Raw genomic sequence first — 16,593 nt, forward strand, 5'->3', positions numbered from 1 at the left:
GCACTCTGCGATCTGGTTTCGTCCTCATTAGGACTCATCAGGCAGAAATGACTACGATGAATCGTTGTCTCAGTCAAAATCTTGATTAAGTACTTTCGCACCGATGAACCATAAACATTACCCAGTCAATAGCTTTTTTAAATATACTAAGAAAACTTTTATATAAATCTAAACATAACAAATGTTTGTTAGTTCGATCGTAATTTAAAATTTAAACTTTTTAAGTTTTTATGTTTTAGATAAATATGAATTTCATCTAAACTTTTGACTTGTAGCATACTATATTTTTTAGATAGTACATAATTTAAAAAAATTGAATAAGCAACATATAAGTTTTTGTTTTCATGCAAGAATAAGTTTTAATTATCATGTAAACAGATGTTAGAGTACAGTTCACTATTTTGTTAATTGTTTGACAAAGCCAATTTTTTTCGAAACCAGTCACAAATAAAATAGAATTAAAAAAAAACTTTATTATTTAAATATATAAACATACACAATTATTACGTACTTAAAAAAAAAGAAATCAGTAAAAAATATTAAAAAAAAAACTGCATACACTTCTTACGATGAAGTTGAAACTACTTCTACTCGTCATCTTGTATGTTTGTTCCGTCGAGTGCCAGATCAGAGGGGGGCGGAACGCGAGGGAGTGGGAAGCACCGCACCAGGCCCTCGTCGAAATCGGCAGGTTCAGGGAAGGGGGTTACCAGGAAGTGAGAAGGACTGTTTGCGGGGGAATTTTGCTGAACAAGAGGTGGGTGCTGACGGCGGCGAGTTGCGTCAGGGGTGGGGACGCCCACGACAGGGTCTGGAGGAACGAGGTGGTGCAGGTGACGGTGGGGACCAGGTACCGGGGAAACAACCAAAACAAGGACCGGGACAGACAGACGAGGAGGGTATCGAAAACTTTTCTGCACGAAAACTTCTGGCCCGGTGGGGGCGAGGAAGACGTGGCGCTGCTGCTGATGGACCGGGAAGTGCGGTACAACGGTCAGACGCGACCCGCGCTGCTCGCTCACAAGGAAAAGGAAGCAGAGAAGGGATGGAAGTGCCGCATATCCGGGTTCGGCGCTTTCGACCCAACTGGTAAAAATCTTTACCCTGCATCACTTAAAGTCGCTACTGACTTGAAAGTGGTGAAAGACAAGCATTGCGAGGCCAGCTTCGGGGTCAAGAGTCTCGGAAATAGGTTTTGCTACGCTAGCGCCAACGAAGACAAAGTACAAAGCAGCGGGAAAGGCGACTCCGGAGGTCCCGTGGTTTGCGACGAGGACCGGGGAACGGGCCAGGTCGTCCACGGAGTGATGAGCGGCGAGGGGGGCGATTGCCAAGGCACAAAAAAATCCCCTTGCGCCGCCGCGAAGGTCTCCCGCTACGTCGACTGGATCGACCAGGTGGTCAGGTCTGAGACGCCGAGCATGACTGTCAGGCAGCAAGGAAACGATGCCAATGTGGGGGACGCCCCCCACCACGTTGCCATGGTGAAGCACTCGAGCCGGCGCGTCGTTCTGGCAACGTGCCAGGGGGCGGTCGTAGGCGAGATGTGGGTGCTCACCGCGGCGAGCTGCGTCGGCAGGAACAGCGACAAAGGCGAGTTCATCACCGTCAAGTCCGGTATTTTTAGAAACCGGGTGGATAGTGGAAAATCGTTCGAATGGTACCAGCACCCGATGTACAGCGAAAAAGAAGTTTCGGACGAAAACAACGTCGCGTTGGTGCGCTTGAATCGGAAAATAAGCGGCGACGACATTAAACCGATCAGCTTGATCGCTGCCGATCGCGCGAAAAACTGCAAGGTTTCCAGCTTTGAGGAAGAAGACGAGGAAGCGGGCGTGCTGCAGGTGCGGAAGGTGGACGTAATTGAAGATAGGAAGTGCAGGTCGCCCGCGCTGAAGCCGGCGGCAATGAGCAAAATGGCGGGAAGACACGTTTGCGCGCAGCAGGAGAAAGGGAGGGCTTCGATCAGCGTGGGAGAGGGGTCGGCGCTGGTTTGCGAGGATTCGAGAGGAGTGAAGGGAGTTTTCGGGGTGGCGTCGTTCGGAGGGGAGTGGGAACGCGTCGGGGGAGGCGCCGGGCCGAAAGTGTTCACGAAAATTCACGGAAGCAATTTTGAGTGGATTCGTCAACACGTGGAAAGGAAAGGAGAACTGTGAGGAAATATGAATAAACATTAACAAGTAATAAAATTAGCAGAAAAACTAGGCTTGGTCGCGAATAAAATAATAAGCATGTTAAAACTTTCAGATTCTGTCATGTAAAAGTAAAACAAATCAAATAAGACTATAATATATTATTTTGATTTAAAAAGTGTTTTTGTAAATGTATTAAAAGCAATTGTTTAATATTTTTTCTGCACAACTTTGATTTTATATAAGCTGTTTTACTATTGCCAAAAAAATATATATCGCCTCCTGTTGTCCATTTTTTAATGACCCTAGGTGTTGCGGTAGATAATATACTCATGATGAAAAGAGTTTTTTCGGCTGTACCAACAAACAAACACTTAAGTGTTAATGCACTCAGAACGTTTTGTTTGACTAATAAAGCGGTTCATGTAAGTATGTCAGCCTGATGAGTCCTGATAAGGGCGAGACCAGGTCTCAGAATGTCACACTGGTTGTTGCTGATGGTTTTGCGGTTCAGTAACGCTAATTGTTTACTTTTCATTAATAATTTTATGTACCGTGGTATTCAAAACAAGGTTATCCTTTACTGATGAAATATATTTAAGTTACAGTAACCTCTCGCTTATTTACGCACATTGTGTCCACAGAAAAAATGCATAAAAATACGAGAGATCGTAAAGATACGAGAGGTACCAAATAAACCTATTATAATGGCTGTTTTTTGATATTGCTTCTAGTTAAAAGTAGAATGGGGACTTTACCACTTTCAACAATTTGTTTACTTTATTTATAAATATGAAAACAAAAGATAGAACTATACATATATTAAAACAAAATTTACATTTATATAAAATAATAATACTAGTAGAAAAAATTTATTAATTTTAATAGTAAGTATTTTTTTCTTTATTTATATATGACTTATTTGATACTTCACATTTATATTCTATTCTACTTATCAAATTCAATTTATAATTAAGCATTTGCTTACAATTAAGAAATGGTGTGGTGTCTATAATTTAACATTGATTTAGAAGAAAAAGATATAAACAGTTTTATTACAATTGACAATGAAACAACTGAAGAATACTCAAAAAGTATTTTAGAGGAAGTTGAAGCGGCAAACAGTGAAGTTGATTCCACAAACATGCCTGGAACTTCAAAGGGTCATCTTGAAACTGATGAAGAATATTTTTTAGAGCAAGAAGAATTTGAATTTGAGGGTTTTAAAACAATGTTAATGAAGACCATCAGTTTTAACGCGCAGTTGTGTTCTTCCAAAGCTGTAACTGGTGCTGGTGAGCATTACAAAGAATTGAAGGCAACGTGCGAAAAAATTTCAACGCTTGCTGTGCAAAGCAAGTATTACAGAAGAAGAACTTAAACTAAAAAAAAAACGTCAAATTAAAATTAGTGATATGTGAACTAAAATTGAAATGATAAACAATTGAGATTTGTGTTAAGTGTAAGCTCTATATTAATTAAGTATCACTGCTACTTTTTGCTAGGAAGTTTCATTAGATTTATTTTTTAGATATTTATTCATATATAGGGCAAGAGTGCTGTACTATTTATTTGTGTTTTAAACTCTCATTATTTCATTATACTTTCATTATTTAACACAGTCATATTTCTTTCAGAATTTGAATTTAGTCTCTTATTAATAACAAAATATCTGATATACTGAGGTATAACTAAATGTTTATCAATTAGTAATGAAACATAAATTTACAAAGTCTAAATAAATAGAGAGGTGAGTTAACATTTAAAAATGTATTTTAAATTAAAAATATACAATAAACTTAATTTGTGCAAAGTAATTTTTTTTTTGAATTTTTTAGAATTCTAAAATGCGTAACTAAACGAGAGTGCGTAAAGATGCGAGAGGTTACTGTACTTAAGTTTTATAGTTTAAACATAGATAAATAAAATTTTATCTGAAGTATTTAATTTTCAATGAAAAAAAAAAAAGTCTTTAAGCCACAAGTAGTTGGTAATTCTAAATGTATTTCTAAAATTGAAATTAACAAGATTTTAAATATTTTTAACTTTACAAAAACTTCGCTTTTATATTTTAATTAAAGTTAGAACATTTGGTTAAGCAGGTTCTAATTTAATATTTAAATTGCTAATACAATTTATGTACATTTAATAAAATTTCTACTTCAACTTTTAAAGACTTATACATATTTAGTTTCAAAATAAAAATTACCCTAAACCTTAACAAAATATGCAAGACTATCGCTATCCTATTAAGAAGAGGGACCTATTGGTATTTTAAGTAATTGAGCTTTCTAAGCTAAAAATAAAAAAAGAACAGTACAGTAGTCAGTAATTATCATTTTGTATTTTAAAACCAATAAGTTTGTAATGTTAGGATATTTTTCTTAAAAGGAAAAAACAGTCATAAAAATTCTAGGTACGCTAACATATGTCTTCAGTTTGAAGATGTCTTCAGTTTTGATTTGGAGATTTTGACTTAGTGTGTTGGCATAGAAAAGTTTAGGTTTTTTCTGCAAGAAAGAATTCTCAGTAAATAAAGCAACTGTGAGTTCTTATTTATTCTCTGCTTGCATTTCATTATTTTATTATTTGCAACCTCATAGTTATTTTGTTTGATAATAAATTAAGTAGTTTTATAGTTGTATATATTTTATTAGTGATTTTCAATACAATTTTAGTGATAATTAAGGTTTAAGTTTTCTGTGTTTATAAAAGTTCGGCCATTTAGTAACTTTATAGTTGTGTATAATCTATTATTGATTTTTAGTAATTTTTAAAGGTAAGGTTTCTGTAATTATTAATTAATATTAAGTTTTATTTAAAACATTGATATTTCTGTTGTTATTGATATTCTTATATTCATCACATACTAATATTCATATTTATAATTGATACTTGTATATATTATATATTGTTTATGTATACTTTAAATAGATATGAGTAAGAGACACTGTACACGTAGTCAAGAGAAGGGTACTGGCCAGAGCCATGCAACTATTAGAAGTGACTCTGAGGCAGTACCTGTTCCGCCAGTGCTACCAGGCCCTCCGAGCGGACAAGTTCAATAAAACAAAAAAAAATTATATTTTATAAGTTTTGTATTTCCAGTTTATTAAAATTTATGTGGTACATAAAGTAATAAAAATTCAATTTTTATAAAATTTGCACTTTCTTATAGTTTTTGTACATTTTATGCTTTGTTAATAATGAAATCCCATTCACATCTAATAGGTATGATTTAATATTCGTAAAGTCTACAATTTTAGAGCTGTATGAAGTTATTTTTAAATTTAATCTTAAGTAAAATTAAGTTGTGATGTTAAGTGTCTGTTAAAATAAATGAGGGTAATACTGAAAAGAGATAAGTCTATCTGAACCGACCTATTAAATCTAGTTGTTACCGATGTAACTTAAATGACTTAAGTGAAAAATATATAAACTTTTTTAGAACTTTGAAGGTTTTAGAACTTTTTCGTATAAAATTATGCAATAGTATTGTTAATTCTTTAAGCCTTGTGCTTTAGTTTAAATTTAAGTTTCTGGTTAGTTTTTGAGCTTATCTAGAAATTTTAAATAAGATCAACATTTTATCAAATCTGCCCTTAGTGATGTTTTAGTGTTTTTATCTTTCATCAAAGTATTTTATGACTTTAAGTCAGGTTTGCATTGTAATAGAAAAATATCATGAAAGTTAATTAACATGATTTCTTCAAGAGGTAAGGTAAGCAAGTGGCAAAATTTCTATGCAACTTGATTCTATTCTACTTACCTTTATTTTAATATAATTTAAATCCAAAAACATTTATCGTATATTCTTTAAAAGGTGCGCGAAAATAACAAATTAAAAGGAAAAAAAAGTAAACCATTAAGGCGCTAAGCATATTCTTTAGAAAAAGTAATACTGGAACAAAAAACATTTTAACTACTATTTTTTAATGAAGGGCTTCTAAAGATGGTATTATGCACTTAATCAGAGCAGCAGTTTGTTATATTTAAACAAAAACATCAGTTGAGTGAAAAAAATTCTATCATGTCTAAACTGTGGCATTCAGTTACATTTCAACAGAACAAGTTATTATCTCAGATATAAAGCACCTAGATACTTTTTATTTGTAAAAGTGCTAACCAGTGGGCTTCACCTGGCAAATATCATCAGTTTTAAAAGCCGTCTTTAGGACCCCTACACCACACGTAAACGTATACTAAAAACATTAACAGATTAAATTATTATCTAGGTAATAAGAACTGCCGAAAAATCGAATTAAAGCGATTTACACTGCGTCAAACTCATTGTTGTGAATATTCACCAACTTGATAAATATAAAACAAAAAACTTCAAATTGATTCGCTAAATTATTCTTTTTTAAAAACTTAAACTCAAATAAATAAATCAGTATTTACAGATTATAGCAAAATTATAAGAAAAAATTATTTCTTTAATTACACTAAAACTTTTATTTAAACTTATTAAGTCACCAACCTAAACAATGATTATACAAAGAACGAAACACGAAAGACAGCATTAAAAAACAAGAGCACTTATCCACACAGCTAAAATTTTCTAAAACAATTGCATAAAGTTTTGGAATCACTGAAAAAAACACATCAAATAAACGAAAATACTTCAACTCGAAGCGCGATAAGCAAGTTCGCCTTTCACGTAAGTCATCCGCACTCTCGCCATTTTCATCAGCTCCGCGTTTTCGTTCAAATTCACGGGAATCCCCGTTTCTAGGTCCGTGGGAGTGGCCATGACGACCAGGTCCGCGTCGAAGCCCCTTTCTACTTTGCCCCTGAACTTTTCGACGCCGTCGACGTACGCCGATTTGGCGGTGTACAGCTCGACCGCCTCGTCGAACGTGAAGCACTCGTCGCTGTTGAACACGTCACCCGCGTCGTTCCGCCTCATTATGACGTCATACATGCCGGTGAGAGGGTCGAGGTCTTCTATTGGCGCGTCGCTGCTCCCTCCGATGTGAACTCCTGAACGTTTTTCACTATTTTTACTGATCATAGCAATTATTTACGAAGTTGTAAGATTTACAATAGTTTTTCATGCTGATAACTGATAGAAGAAAAATTGAAGTTTCATGAAGTAATAAAAATTTTATAGATCTTTCTATTTATTTTTATCTAGTATGTTTTGTATAGCTTTATTTTATTTAGTTTTGTTATCACCTTTATATGAGCAGCCTAGTAGTTGAGCAAAATTTCAAACTTAATTTAAAAAAAGCAACTGCCATCATTTTTTTTACAACTTATTCATGAACTAAAAAATAGAAAAATCTTTATAAATAAGAGTACCCCTTTCAGCGAAGGTCTTCCAGGTGTAAGCGTATTTGTGAAGCTGTTCAGGCAGGTGATTTTTAACAAAGTTGTAATCATGCGGGGCGAAACTTGGCTGGATGCTCGTACACGCTCCCTGCTTCACCATCCTGCGTTATTTTTATTTAGCTGTAAACTTTAAGTTGTATAGAAACTATAAAAAAAATAAAACTTTCATTAGTCATTATAAGTAAACAAAATTGAAATACAACACTAACAAAAGATTAAAAATTTCAATAACACTAAAAAAACCTATCAATCAGGTCGTCTCGCAATATCTGACAGTGGACGAAAATGGGTCTCATCTCCGGCGGAACATTGGCCTTTTCGAGGCAGTTCAGCGCAACTTCGGCGGCCCGGTCGCCGATCGTGTGAATTTCCAGCCTGAACCCTTTAGTGTTGATCCTGTCGATGAGCCCGTACAGCTCCTCCTCGGTGTACTGCAGCATGCCGCGGTTGCCCTCCTTGTCGGTGTTGACGTAGGGAAGCGACAGCGCCGCCGTCTGAGCTCGCAGCGCCCCGTCGATGAACACCTTCACCGTGTCGCACTGCAGCTTGCCCAGTTTCTTCACCGGCGCGTCGGGAAAGTTTCCTTCAATGTCCTGGTCCTTGAAGGAGGGCGCGAGGTAGCAGTTGATCGGCAGCCGGTTGGTTTCGGCCAACTGCTTGTAGTGGGGCCAGCAGCCGGCGTCTTGCACGTGGACGGAAGTCACCCCGCGCTTCACCAGCTCGTTCAGGGTGGCCGTTATGTCCGCCTTCTTCTCTTCACCAGTCTCCTCCGGCATGTGTTTCGTCACCAGCGCGTGCTGCTGGTACTCCTTCAGCACTCCCGTCAGCTCGCCTTCGTGCGCGTGGCCTCGGGGAAAAACGTCGAGGACGCCGTCCGGTTCCACCTTGCACGTTTCCAGCGCCTTCGAGTTGGCCACGAGGACGTGGTAGCAGGTCCTGTAGAGGATTATGGGCCTGTCGCTGCACACCCGGTCGATGTCGAACCTGTTGGGCTGCCGGTCCATGACCTCGTCGTCCCAGCCGTACCCCTTCATCCACTTGCCCCTCGATTCCGGCCCGCCCACCATCTTCGCCAGGTTCTCCTGCAGCTCGCTGATCGACCCGGGGTGGTCGAGGAACTTGAGCGGGTTGGTCTTCATGCCGCACAGGTCGCCGTGCATGTGGCAGTCGTGGAAGCCGGGAAACAGCCACATGTGTTCAGCGTCCACCACTTTCTTCGCGCTGCTGTCCGCGGGAACGTTTTCGTCGCCGCCGTAATCCTTGATGACTCCGTCTTTGACGGCCAGCCACGTGTTCGGCTTTCTGGTGTTTTTCTGCCAGATTTGGCAGTTTTTGAAAAGAGTGTCGAATTCGGTCATGCCTTTTGTTTGAGTATGATTTCAAACTTGAATTAATCTAGGAGTTAAAAAAAGTTTTATATGAAATTAACTCCACATGTAAAAATAATAAACTTGTTTACGATTCAAAGTAAAATAAAATCTCGCATATTTAGATCACATTTAATCGTTTGAGTTAAGAACTGTAGTTTTTCAATTTAGAACCAAAGTTATTATATAAATAGTAACATTTTAATGTACAATTATTAGGCAAGTGATTTTATGTAAAATAAATCAATTTGAAAAACTTACAATTGATAAGATACAAATCTATTCTTTGTTTTACTTAAATTTACAATTATTTTCCAACTTGATTGCTAACTTTTATTTTTAGCATTAAATTTATCAGTAAAATAAAAGGTATTCATTTTTTAAATTAAGCCATAAATCTTAAAGTAAGCAATATAGGAAATTTACCTTGAGAATTATAGGACAAAATACTTATGTCATTCAACTAAATCTTTACTAAAATCAGTAAAACTTAACTTTGAAATTTAAATCCTATATATTTATTCATGATATTGATAACAAAAATGTACAAAAGTTAGGGTATAAGGGGTAAATCACTTTTCGTTTAAGGTTAGTCTTATTTATACATTGGCAATTAATATGCAACCAGTGTTGCTTATCAAAATTTGAATTAACTTTTTAGATTTAAGCAATTAAAGTAAAAGAATAATTAGATAAAACTTCAATGTTATACTAAGTTAATACTAAGTGAAAAATAAAAAGTGTAAAGGATTGCTTAACTAAAAATATATCTATTCTTAAAGGTTATAAGCAGTCGTATTAAATTTTTTCAGTCTTATCATTTATTACAATAAACAAAAACTTAGAGAAATAAACTTTTATATCTTTTTCAAATTTTTTAAAACTAAAAATGAACTATTCCGAGAACTAATTAATAATAAAACAAGCGACAATTCCTATAAATTTCAGGTAAAAATTTAAAAGCGTAAAGGATAGTTTTCATTATTTTTATTGAAGTTCTAAGGAATTCTTTTTCATACATTTTAAAGAACAGACTGTAATTATAATTTCGATTAAAATATCTATACTATATGTCAAGTAATTATAATACCTTAAACCTTAAAAATAAAATTCAATGTTTACAGTTTATTAATTTATATATAAAAATAATGACTTTACTGATGTAAAATAATTCGAACTTAAATATTAAGTTTTTTTTTCTTTTAGTTACATAATAAATCTGTAATAAGAAACATATAATAGTGATATCTAAAACTTTTTTTATTTCTTTACATAAAACTTTATCTTAACTTAAAACTTAATTTTTACAACTTTTTAATCTCACCATACAGAAAAGTTTACAACATATAACTACAATATTTCGTTCTATAGTTAAAATTAGTTCAATAAAATTTTAACAGCTTTTTAGCTATAATTAATTGTTTGAAAATTTAAAATATTAAACACATACTACATACAAAACTATGGTATCAATATCTTTATTTTATTTTACGTTGATAGCAATACTACACAAATACAAGGAAATCAGAAAGTGACTGATAATACATAGTAACACTAAAAAAACAGTAAAAAGTTGAACAACAAAACAACATTGTAATATTTTAAGCACACTGAAACCCTTTTGCTTTTGAATGTGTTTTGAGTTTGTGTTAGAATTCTGATTATTACAAGAATCAACTCTATTGACATGAGACAGCCATGAGAGAAGAAAGCCTAGGGTTTCAAAGACTATTAACTTCATCACAAGCTTTTGTGTTTTCATTGTCTACCCAATCCTTAAGCGCATCAACAAGAGTGTCAGTTCTCCTGTCCTTCAGCTAATTAGTTTTTAATTTCCCAAAAAATACCTCGGAGTCTTGTAAAGGTTCAGCAAACAATGTTGTTTTTTGATATTTTGTTGTAGGTTTCCATTCTGCATCAGCTAATTTCTCCGCATCTTCTCCCAACAACTTGTATCGCCCTCGAGTTCATCCATTCTGTCTTTGCTGAATTGTTTTTTATGCTTTTTACAGCAATTTTTGGAGTCCGTTGGTTCCTCACAAAGTCAAGTGAAAGAGTTGCATTGTGAGTTTTGCGGTGTTTCAACCACTTTCTTGTTATCTTTTTCACTTGCCAGAAGTTTGAATAACTCTACTTCATTGATCATAACCTAAAACTTATAGAAAACAACCTGTTAGATGAAAAGATACTTATTTATAACTTAAAAAAATTGTATTGTTTTATACACATTTAATTTTATTTTAATAGCTTTATAACTGTATTGATCAAAAACTAAACACTTAAAGAATAAAAAAAATTGTTTTTTAGCTGTGAAAACTAGTGAAGTAACTTAAGCAATAGTTTATAGCTGATATACAATATATATGGGGTTAAAAAAGGTTGCGCAATTCAGAATATAAAATTCAAATTCTAATATTTCTAAGTTAAAATTAATTATATTTTTATTTTTTAAACAATTTCAATCTTTTTTATTAGACCTACACGAACATTTATTTTGGCCCTTTAAACTTTTTTACCAGAATCAAAATTGTCAGAAATAGAACTGTTGTAATTTGAATTGTCATGTAACCCAGGTTTACTGGTATTGGCCATTAAAAATTCAAAATCTCCTTCAACTTGTAGTATGCAAATTACTGGGTTAAAAACTAACCTAAGAGGGGTGAGACGTGACTAGCTAAGGAGCCATATGGGGGTACTTAGATAGAATCAAAAGAAAATCAAAAACTACACTAGATACCCTGGGGTTTGTAATAAAACAGCAAAAAAGGTCTTAATTATATTTAACAAGAAATGTGAAAGCTACACTAGATATTGTTATACTTAAAGAGAAAATCAAAATTACAAGATATTCTCAGGTTGGTAATGAGTAGGAACAATCATTTCTTAATTTTCTGAAAAAGTTTATGAAAATGAGTCCAGGAAACCCTGTTTTATGGTTAACTCATTTTTATAAAAACTTACACTGACTGCTAAATGAAAGTGTAAGTTACAAGTTAGTTATAAGGTAACAAAGTTTAAATTAACTTTTAAGATATGAAAAAATTCAAAAAGTTTTGGCTTTTTGAGTTTTCTGTCTACTTTATTAGGGTTGATCATGCCAATTCCTTAATAAGGACGAAACCGGTCTCAGTCTACCGAAACTTGTGGTCTGATGATCGAATTGGCATGATCAGCCCTTTTGTTAAATTTGAGCTTGTCTCACGGCAAACGAAAGTCCGGACTTGTTCTGCAGACTTTCGCCGATTTTGTTGATTGTACTAAAACGAGCGTACCAGATGTCTTGCCTAGTGGACAATGTTTTAAACGTTGCACGGCAAAGACAATGCTGATCACTAATCATTGCCAGCAAATGGTTGCTTCATGCGAAAGCATGATAAACCGTTTGTAGATTGACGACTACAAGTTTTTCGGTTGTGACTGACTGATGAGTCCTAATAAGGACGAAACCGGTCTCAGTCTACCGAAACTTGTGGTCTGATGATTGAATTGGCATGATCAACCCTTTTGTTAAATTTGAACTTGTCTCACGGCAAACGAAAGTCCGGACTTGTTCTGCAGACTTTTGCCGATTTTGTTGATTCTACTTCATTAGGAAATTAAAAATTACTATAAACGGGTCTACTTTTTATTTTTCGAGCTAAAAACCACAAATTTATAAGAATTATTTTTAATAGTTTTAAAGATTCAATTTGTTCTACTTTAAACTAAAATTTATTAAATGTATTTAGAGAATTTAAAAAAAAAGGATAGTCATTTAATAACATTTTTTTTTGAAGTTAATAAAATAATTTTTGTTATTTATTGAAACATGAGTGATGAAAAGTAATAACAGGTTTATATTTAAACAGTCTTATTTAGTTTTTAGATTGTGCCTTCAATATGAAGCTTATTAAAATCACTTTTAATTGGACTTGTATATTTATTTTCCAATTCTTATTAAATTATATACAACAATCTTGATCACTAGTATCAAAAGGAAATTAAATAATGGCATTGTTTTCTTTTTTAAATAACTTGCCTACTATACTACTATTTGTTATAGAGTATAGGACATTTATTTGAATCCCTACGCAATGACCTCCAAAGTGAAAACATTTCTAATTATAAGCCAGATTTATAAGAATAAACCTTTTCGTGTCTGGTCTTTTTAAATTTATAACAAAGTGCTTCAATGTTATTTATTTTAAACAAAAAAAAATGTAATCAAATTTTTAGAAAAAAATTAAATAAGTTAATACCATCCATGACAAAGTAAGTTAGTTAGAATTATTTGACAGACAGTAAATTAGATAAACAAAAAACGAATTGAAAATGGTAACAATATAATACATATATTCAGCAAATCTTTAAACCTGTTCAAGTCAAAAGTTATTTTGATATAAAGCTTACACTGACTTGTTCATATGCTGAAATATTTCAAAACCTACAAAATAGACTTTTTATCACCTTAGTCAGATTTAGTGCAAGTTCTTATAATTGCTTTAAATATACTCAGTTGCAGTTAAAGATGATTGTAACTATGAGTTGCTAAAGAATTATTCAGGCTTGTCAGAATAAGAACATTCTCAAAATGTAACCTGATTTGATAAAAAACATATTCTGAAAGACCAAAAACTGTTTTAGGTGACTTTAAACTGTCCTGAATCATACTGAGTTTTTTAATCTTTTAATAAATTAAAATTAAAATAACTTTTCAAAGTGAATTAAAATCAAGTTTCTAAAAAAAATTGGTTGTAAAACATCACAATATTGAAATTGGAACAACTAAATCTTATTCGAAATTTATAAAACTGGAATGAGATTTTCAAAAAAGCTTTAAACTAATCTGAAATTAGAAAAAACTAGCCTGTGCCATACTGAGATTAAAATAGAATATACTTAGCTTGAGTTATCCTGATATTTAAAAAAAATTCAAACTCTTCTGAGTTATCCTGAGTATCCCAAGTGTGTGGCAAACCTGTTATTGTAACTTTACAAGTTTAATTAAAGTTGTTTTTTATATATTATTTATTGATTTATATTTTCAACATACTTCTTTGATGAAACCTTGGAAAGCACAAAAATAACAAACTTTTAAATAGAAAACAAACTCTATATGAAAATAATTTTAAACATTAAGGCTATGGGGGGTAAATAAGTTTTTATACCATTTAAAAAAATCAAATTAACTTTTGAGACCTTAGAGATTAAAAATAGAGGCCAATAGTACTTTATGGAAGGTGCAAACTAAAAAGGCAAAAATAAACTATTTCACAAAAATCCATCTCCTCTTTCATATTTGAGCGTTTTTTTAACTTTCTCAGTCTAAATTTTATTTTAGTTTTAACAATTTGTAGGAAACAAATTTTCTATGTTTTTCTTAGTTTTTTTTTCTTTATTAAACAAACATTTTTTGTTCAACTTTGATTATATATTTTTCTAATACACTTTTTAAATTGTTTGTAATATCAAAAATAATGTTTCATAAGAGTTTGAAGTAAATTGCTTTTAAATATAGGGATGATATTGATTTTTAATGAACTTTTAAAATTTAAGAGAAAATCAGCCCTTATACATTTTTGTACAGTGCTTTTTAACTTATCCGGACGCTCACTTATCTGGACAGTTTCAGTTGAGAGGAAAATTAAAAAAAAACTCAATATAAAACACAAACATCTTTGTGTGATATAAATATTTAAGCTTTCATGCTGTAAAAAAAAGTTGAGTGATTTCATAATTTCTGCAATGTAGTTCATTATGATAACGTAATAATACTATTAAAGCTTACATTCAAACATTGTTCAAAACTAGTTTAGTTATCAAAAAATGTTGTATGTAAAGTCAGTTTTTAAAAGTTGTTTAAACAATGTTATTTAGAATATGAATTTAAGTCTTGTATTTAAACTTTAAAAGTTTTTTTGACAGTTGTTTAAATTCTAAGTTGTTTTTTTAATGAACTTTTAACAGTTCTTTTATGTTTGATTTTGAATTTAAACTATATTATAAAAGTTGTTAATTCAAACACTTTTTGTTTAAGATGAGGTGCATGACAATTTATTTATAAGTTAAATAAGTTTGACACACTCAAAATACTAAATTTTTGAAGTAGAAAAGATATTAAAAAAAAACCAGTTATTAAGCATCGTAAAATAATAAAAAAACAATGTGCCAAAGTCTTTTATAATGTAACAGTTCAGCATATGCAGGTTTACTTTGTACAACAATTTGAAAAATGAAGAAAAGTTTAAAGCAGTAATAGGAGCTGAACTTTTATTATTACATTTCATAATATTCAGCAGTTATATTAATAAATGAAAAAAAAAATTGTATTTATCTGGAAAAATTCTTATCCAGACATGTTTACAGAAAAGTCTTGCCCAACATTTCCGGATAAGTGAATAAGCACTGTACTATTAAGTTGCTTTAAAGTTTTTATATCTCAAAGATATTTGAAACTTTTTTGTTCTATAAAAAGTATGTTATAGTATATACTCAAAATTTTCATACAAGAGTCAATGTTTACTTTTGCATAAAAAGAGTTGGATCGCCCTATCTATGGCCTTAAAAACTTATACTTGGAAATTTGTTATAACTTTAATACTTAAAAGAACTTGATTTTTTTTGAAACTTTAAACTAGGTTACATTCTCCAAAAAAAAACAATGTAGTCATAGTGGGGACGGGTCAAATATGCACAAAGACACTTTTTCAAAAAAAGGTAATTTTCGCAGGAAGAGTCATTTTTGGACAAGAGTTTGAAAAAATTACTAACCAAGAATAAGGGTTAGGGGATAGAGTGATGGTAAAAAAAGGACAATGTATGAAATAATAATAAGAAAAAAAGTCACTGACCATGGGTTTGGGTAACACTGTTACAGTGATAGTTAAAAAAAAACAAAAAAGATGAAGAGAAAAAAAGTCACCAACTAAGGGTGACAGTGGTAGTAAAATAAATTATTAATAAAATAAAACATAAAAAGGTTTTAACTCAAGCAAAAGTGACCTCTAGTCTTTGTGCAAAATTGTCTTAATGCAAAACTTTCTATGTGCAAAAGTGTCCCTTTGTGCATATTTGATACCTACATAGTCAGATTATACTGAGTAAAAGGTTTGCCTTGTTAATCTGTTGCTAAAAATTAACTTCAGGGTTGAAAAACTAAAAATCATTGAGTCAAAAAAACTGTTCTTAGTGATTAAAAACTGTCTGACTGACTTTAAACTGTCCTGAATCATTCTGAGTTTGTTTAAATACTTAAATAGTTCTTTTTAACTTTTTAAAATCGATAAAAAATAAGTTTTTCAATAAGTATAAAAAACAATTAAACTAAATCTTATTAAAAAATATAGAAATAAAACTGTCCTGAAACTTTTCTTTATTCCTCAAACTATCCATAACTTTTGTTTGCTCTTTTAATAAATTTAACTGGCCTGATTCATTCTGAGTTTATTAATACATTTCAAATAATCCTGAGTTATGATGAAATTTTAAATATTTCAAACTGTCCTGAACAATCTTGAGTGGGTGAAAAGTCTGAAAGATAAAAAATAAACAAAACTTGATAGCAGCTTTTCAAACTTAAAGTAGGGGTAGGGAGTACTGAGGTGATTTTAACTGCATACATTGACTTGTTCGATTCTGATGTCATTTGGCTTATTTTAGAAACATCACTAATCAAAAAACTAATGTTATTTTTTAAGCTAGATATTAAAGCTCACTACTTTCTCAAAGGCAGGAGTAGAACAGTTTTTTTTTAAAGTTTGTATTAACTTCCAGAATGTTAT

General features: G+C 32.3%; 2 protein-coding genes across 2 annotated transcripts; one reads left to right on the forward strand and one right to left on the reverse strand.

Annotated features, from left to right (window-relative positions):
* The first annotated feature begins 569 nt into the window (after window positions 1-569).
* Window positions 570-3,513, forward strand: LOC145828729 (uncharacterized). Its single transcript, XM_082936484.1, has 2 exons — window positions 570-2,152; window positions 3,183-3,513. Exons 1-2 carry the CDS (start codon window positions 570-572, stop codon window positions 3,511-3,513), a joined length of 1,914 nt encoding a protein of 637 aa, XP_082792610.1.
* Window positions 3,514-6,606: 3,093 nt separating this feature from the next.
* On the reverse strand, window positions 6,607-8,848 carry LOC145829331 (putative amidohydrolase YtcJ). Its single transcript, XM_082937096.1, has 3 exons — window positions 7,710-8,848; window positions 7,437-7,567; window positions 6,607-7,115 (listed from the first exon to the last, which is right to left on the reverse strand). Exons 1-3 carry the CDS (start codon window positions 8,822-8,824, stop codon window positions 6,757-6,759), a joined length of 1,605 nt encoding a protein of 534 aa, XP_082793222.1. The 5' UTR covers window positions 8,825-8,848; the 3' UTR covers window positions 6,607-6,756.
* Between the last annotated feature and the right edge of the window lie 7,745 nt (window positions 8,849-16,593).

The sequence above is a fragment of the Thalia democratica genome, chromosome 2 (genome assembly GCF_965202585.1).
Source record: "Thalia democratica chromosome 2, ktThaDemo2.hap1.1, whole genome shotgun sequence".
Taxonomy (NCBI): Eukaryota; Metazoa; Chordata; class Thaliacea; order Salpida; family Salpidae; genus Thalia; species Thalia democratica.

Excerpts from the sequence above, each read along its gene's own strand:
- LOC145828729 (XM_082936484.1), top strand. The coding sequence starts at position 570 with ATGAAGTTGAAACTACTTCTACTCGTCATCTTGTATGTTTGTTCCGTC. Across the intron at positions 2,153-3,182 it reads GTGGAAAGGAAAGGAGAACT|TTTTATTACAATTGACAATG; the intron begins GTGAGGAAATAT and ends AGATATAAACAG.
- LOC145829331 (XM_082937096.1), bottom strand. The coding sequence starts at position 8,824 with ATGACCGAATTCGACACTCTTTTCAAAAACTGCCAAATCTGGCAGAAA. Across the intron at positions 7,568-7,709 it reads CGAGACGACCTGATTGATAG|GATGGTGAAGCAGGGAGCGT; the intron begins GTTTTTTTAGTG and ends AAAATAACGCAG. Across the intron at positions 7,116-7,436 it reads GAAGACCTTCGCTGAAAGGG|GAGTTCACATCGGAGGGAGC; the intron begins GTACTCTTATTT and ends AAAAACGTTCAG.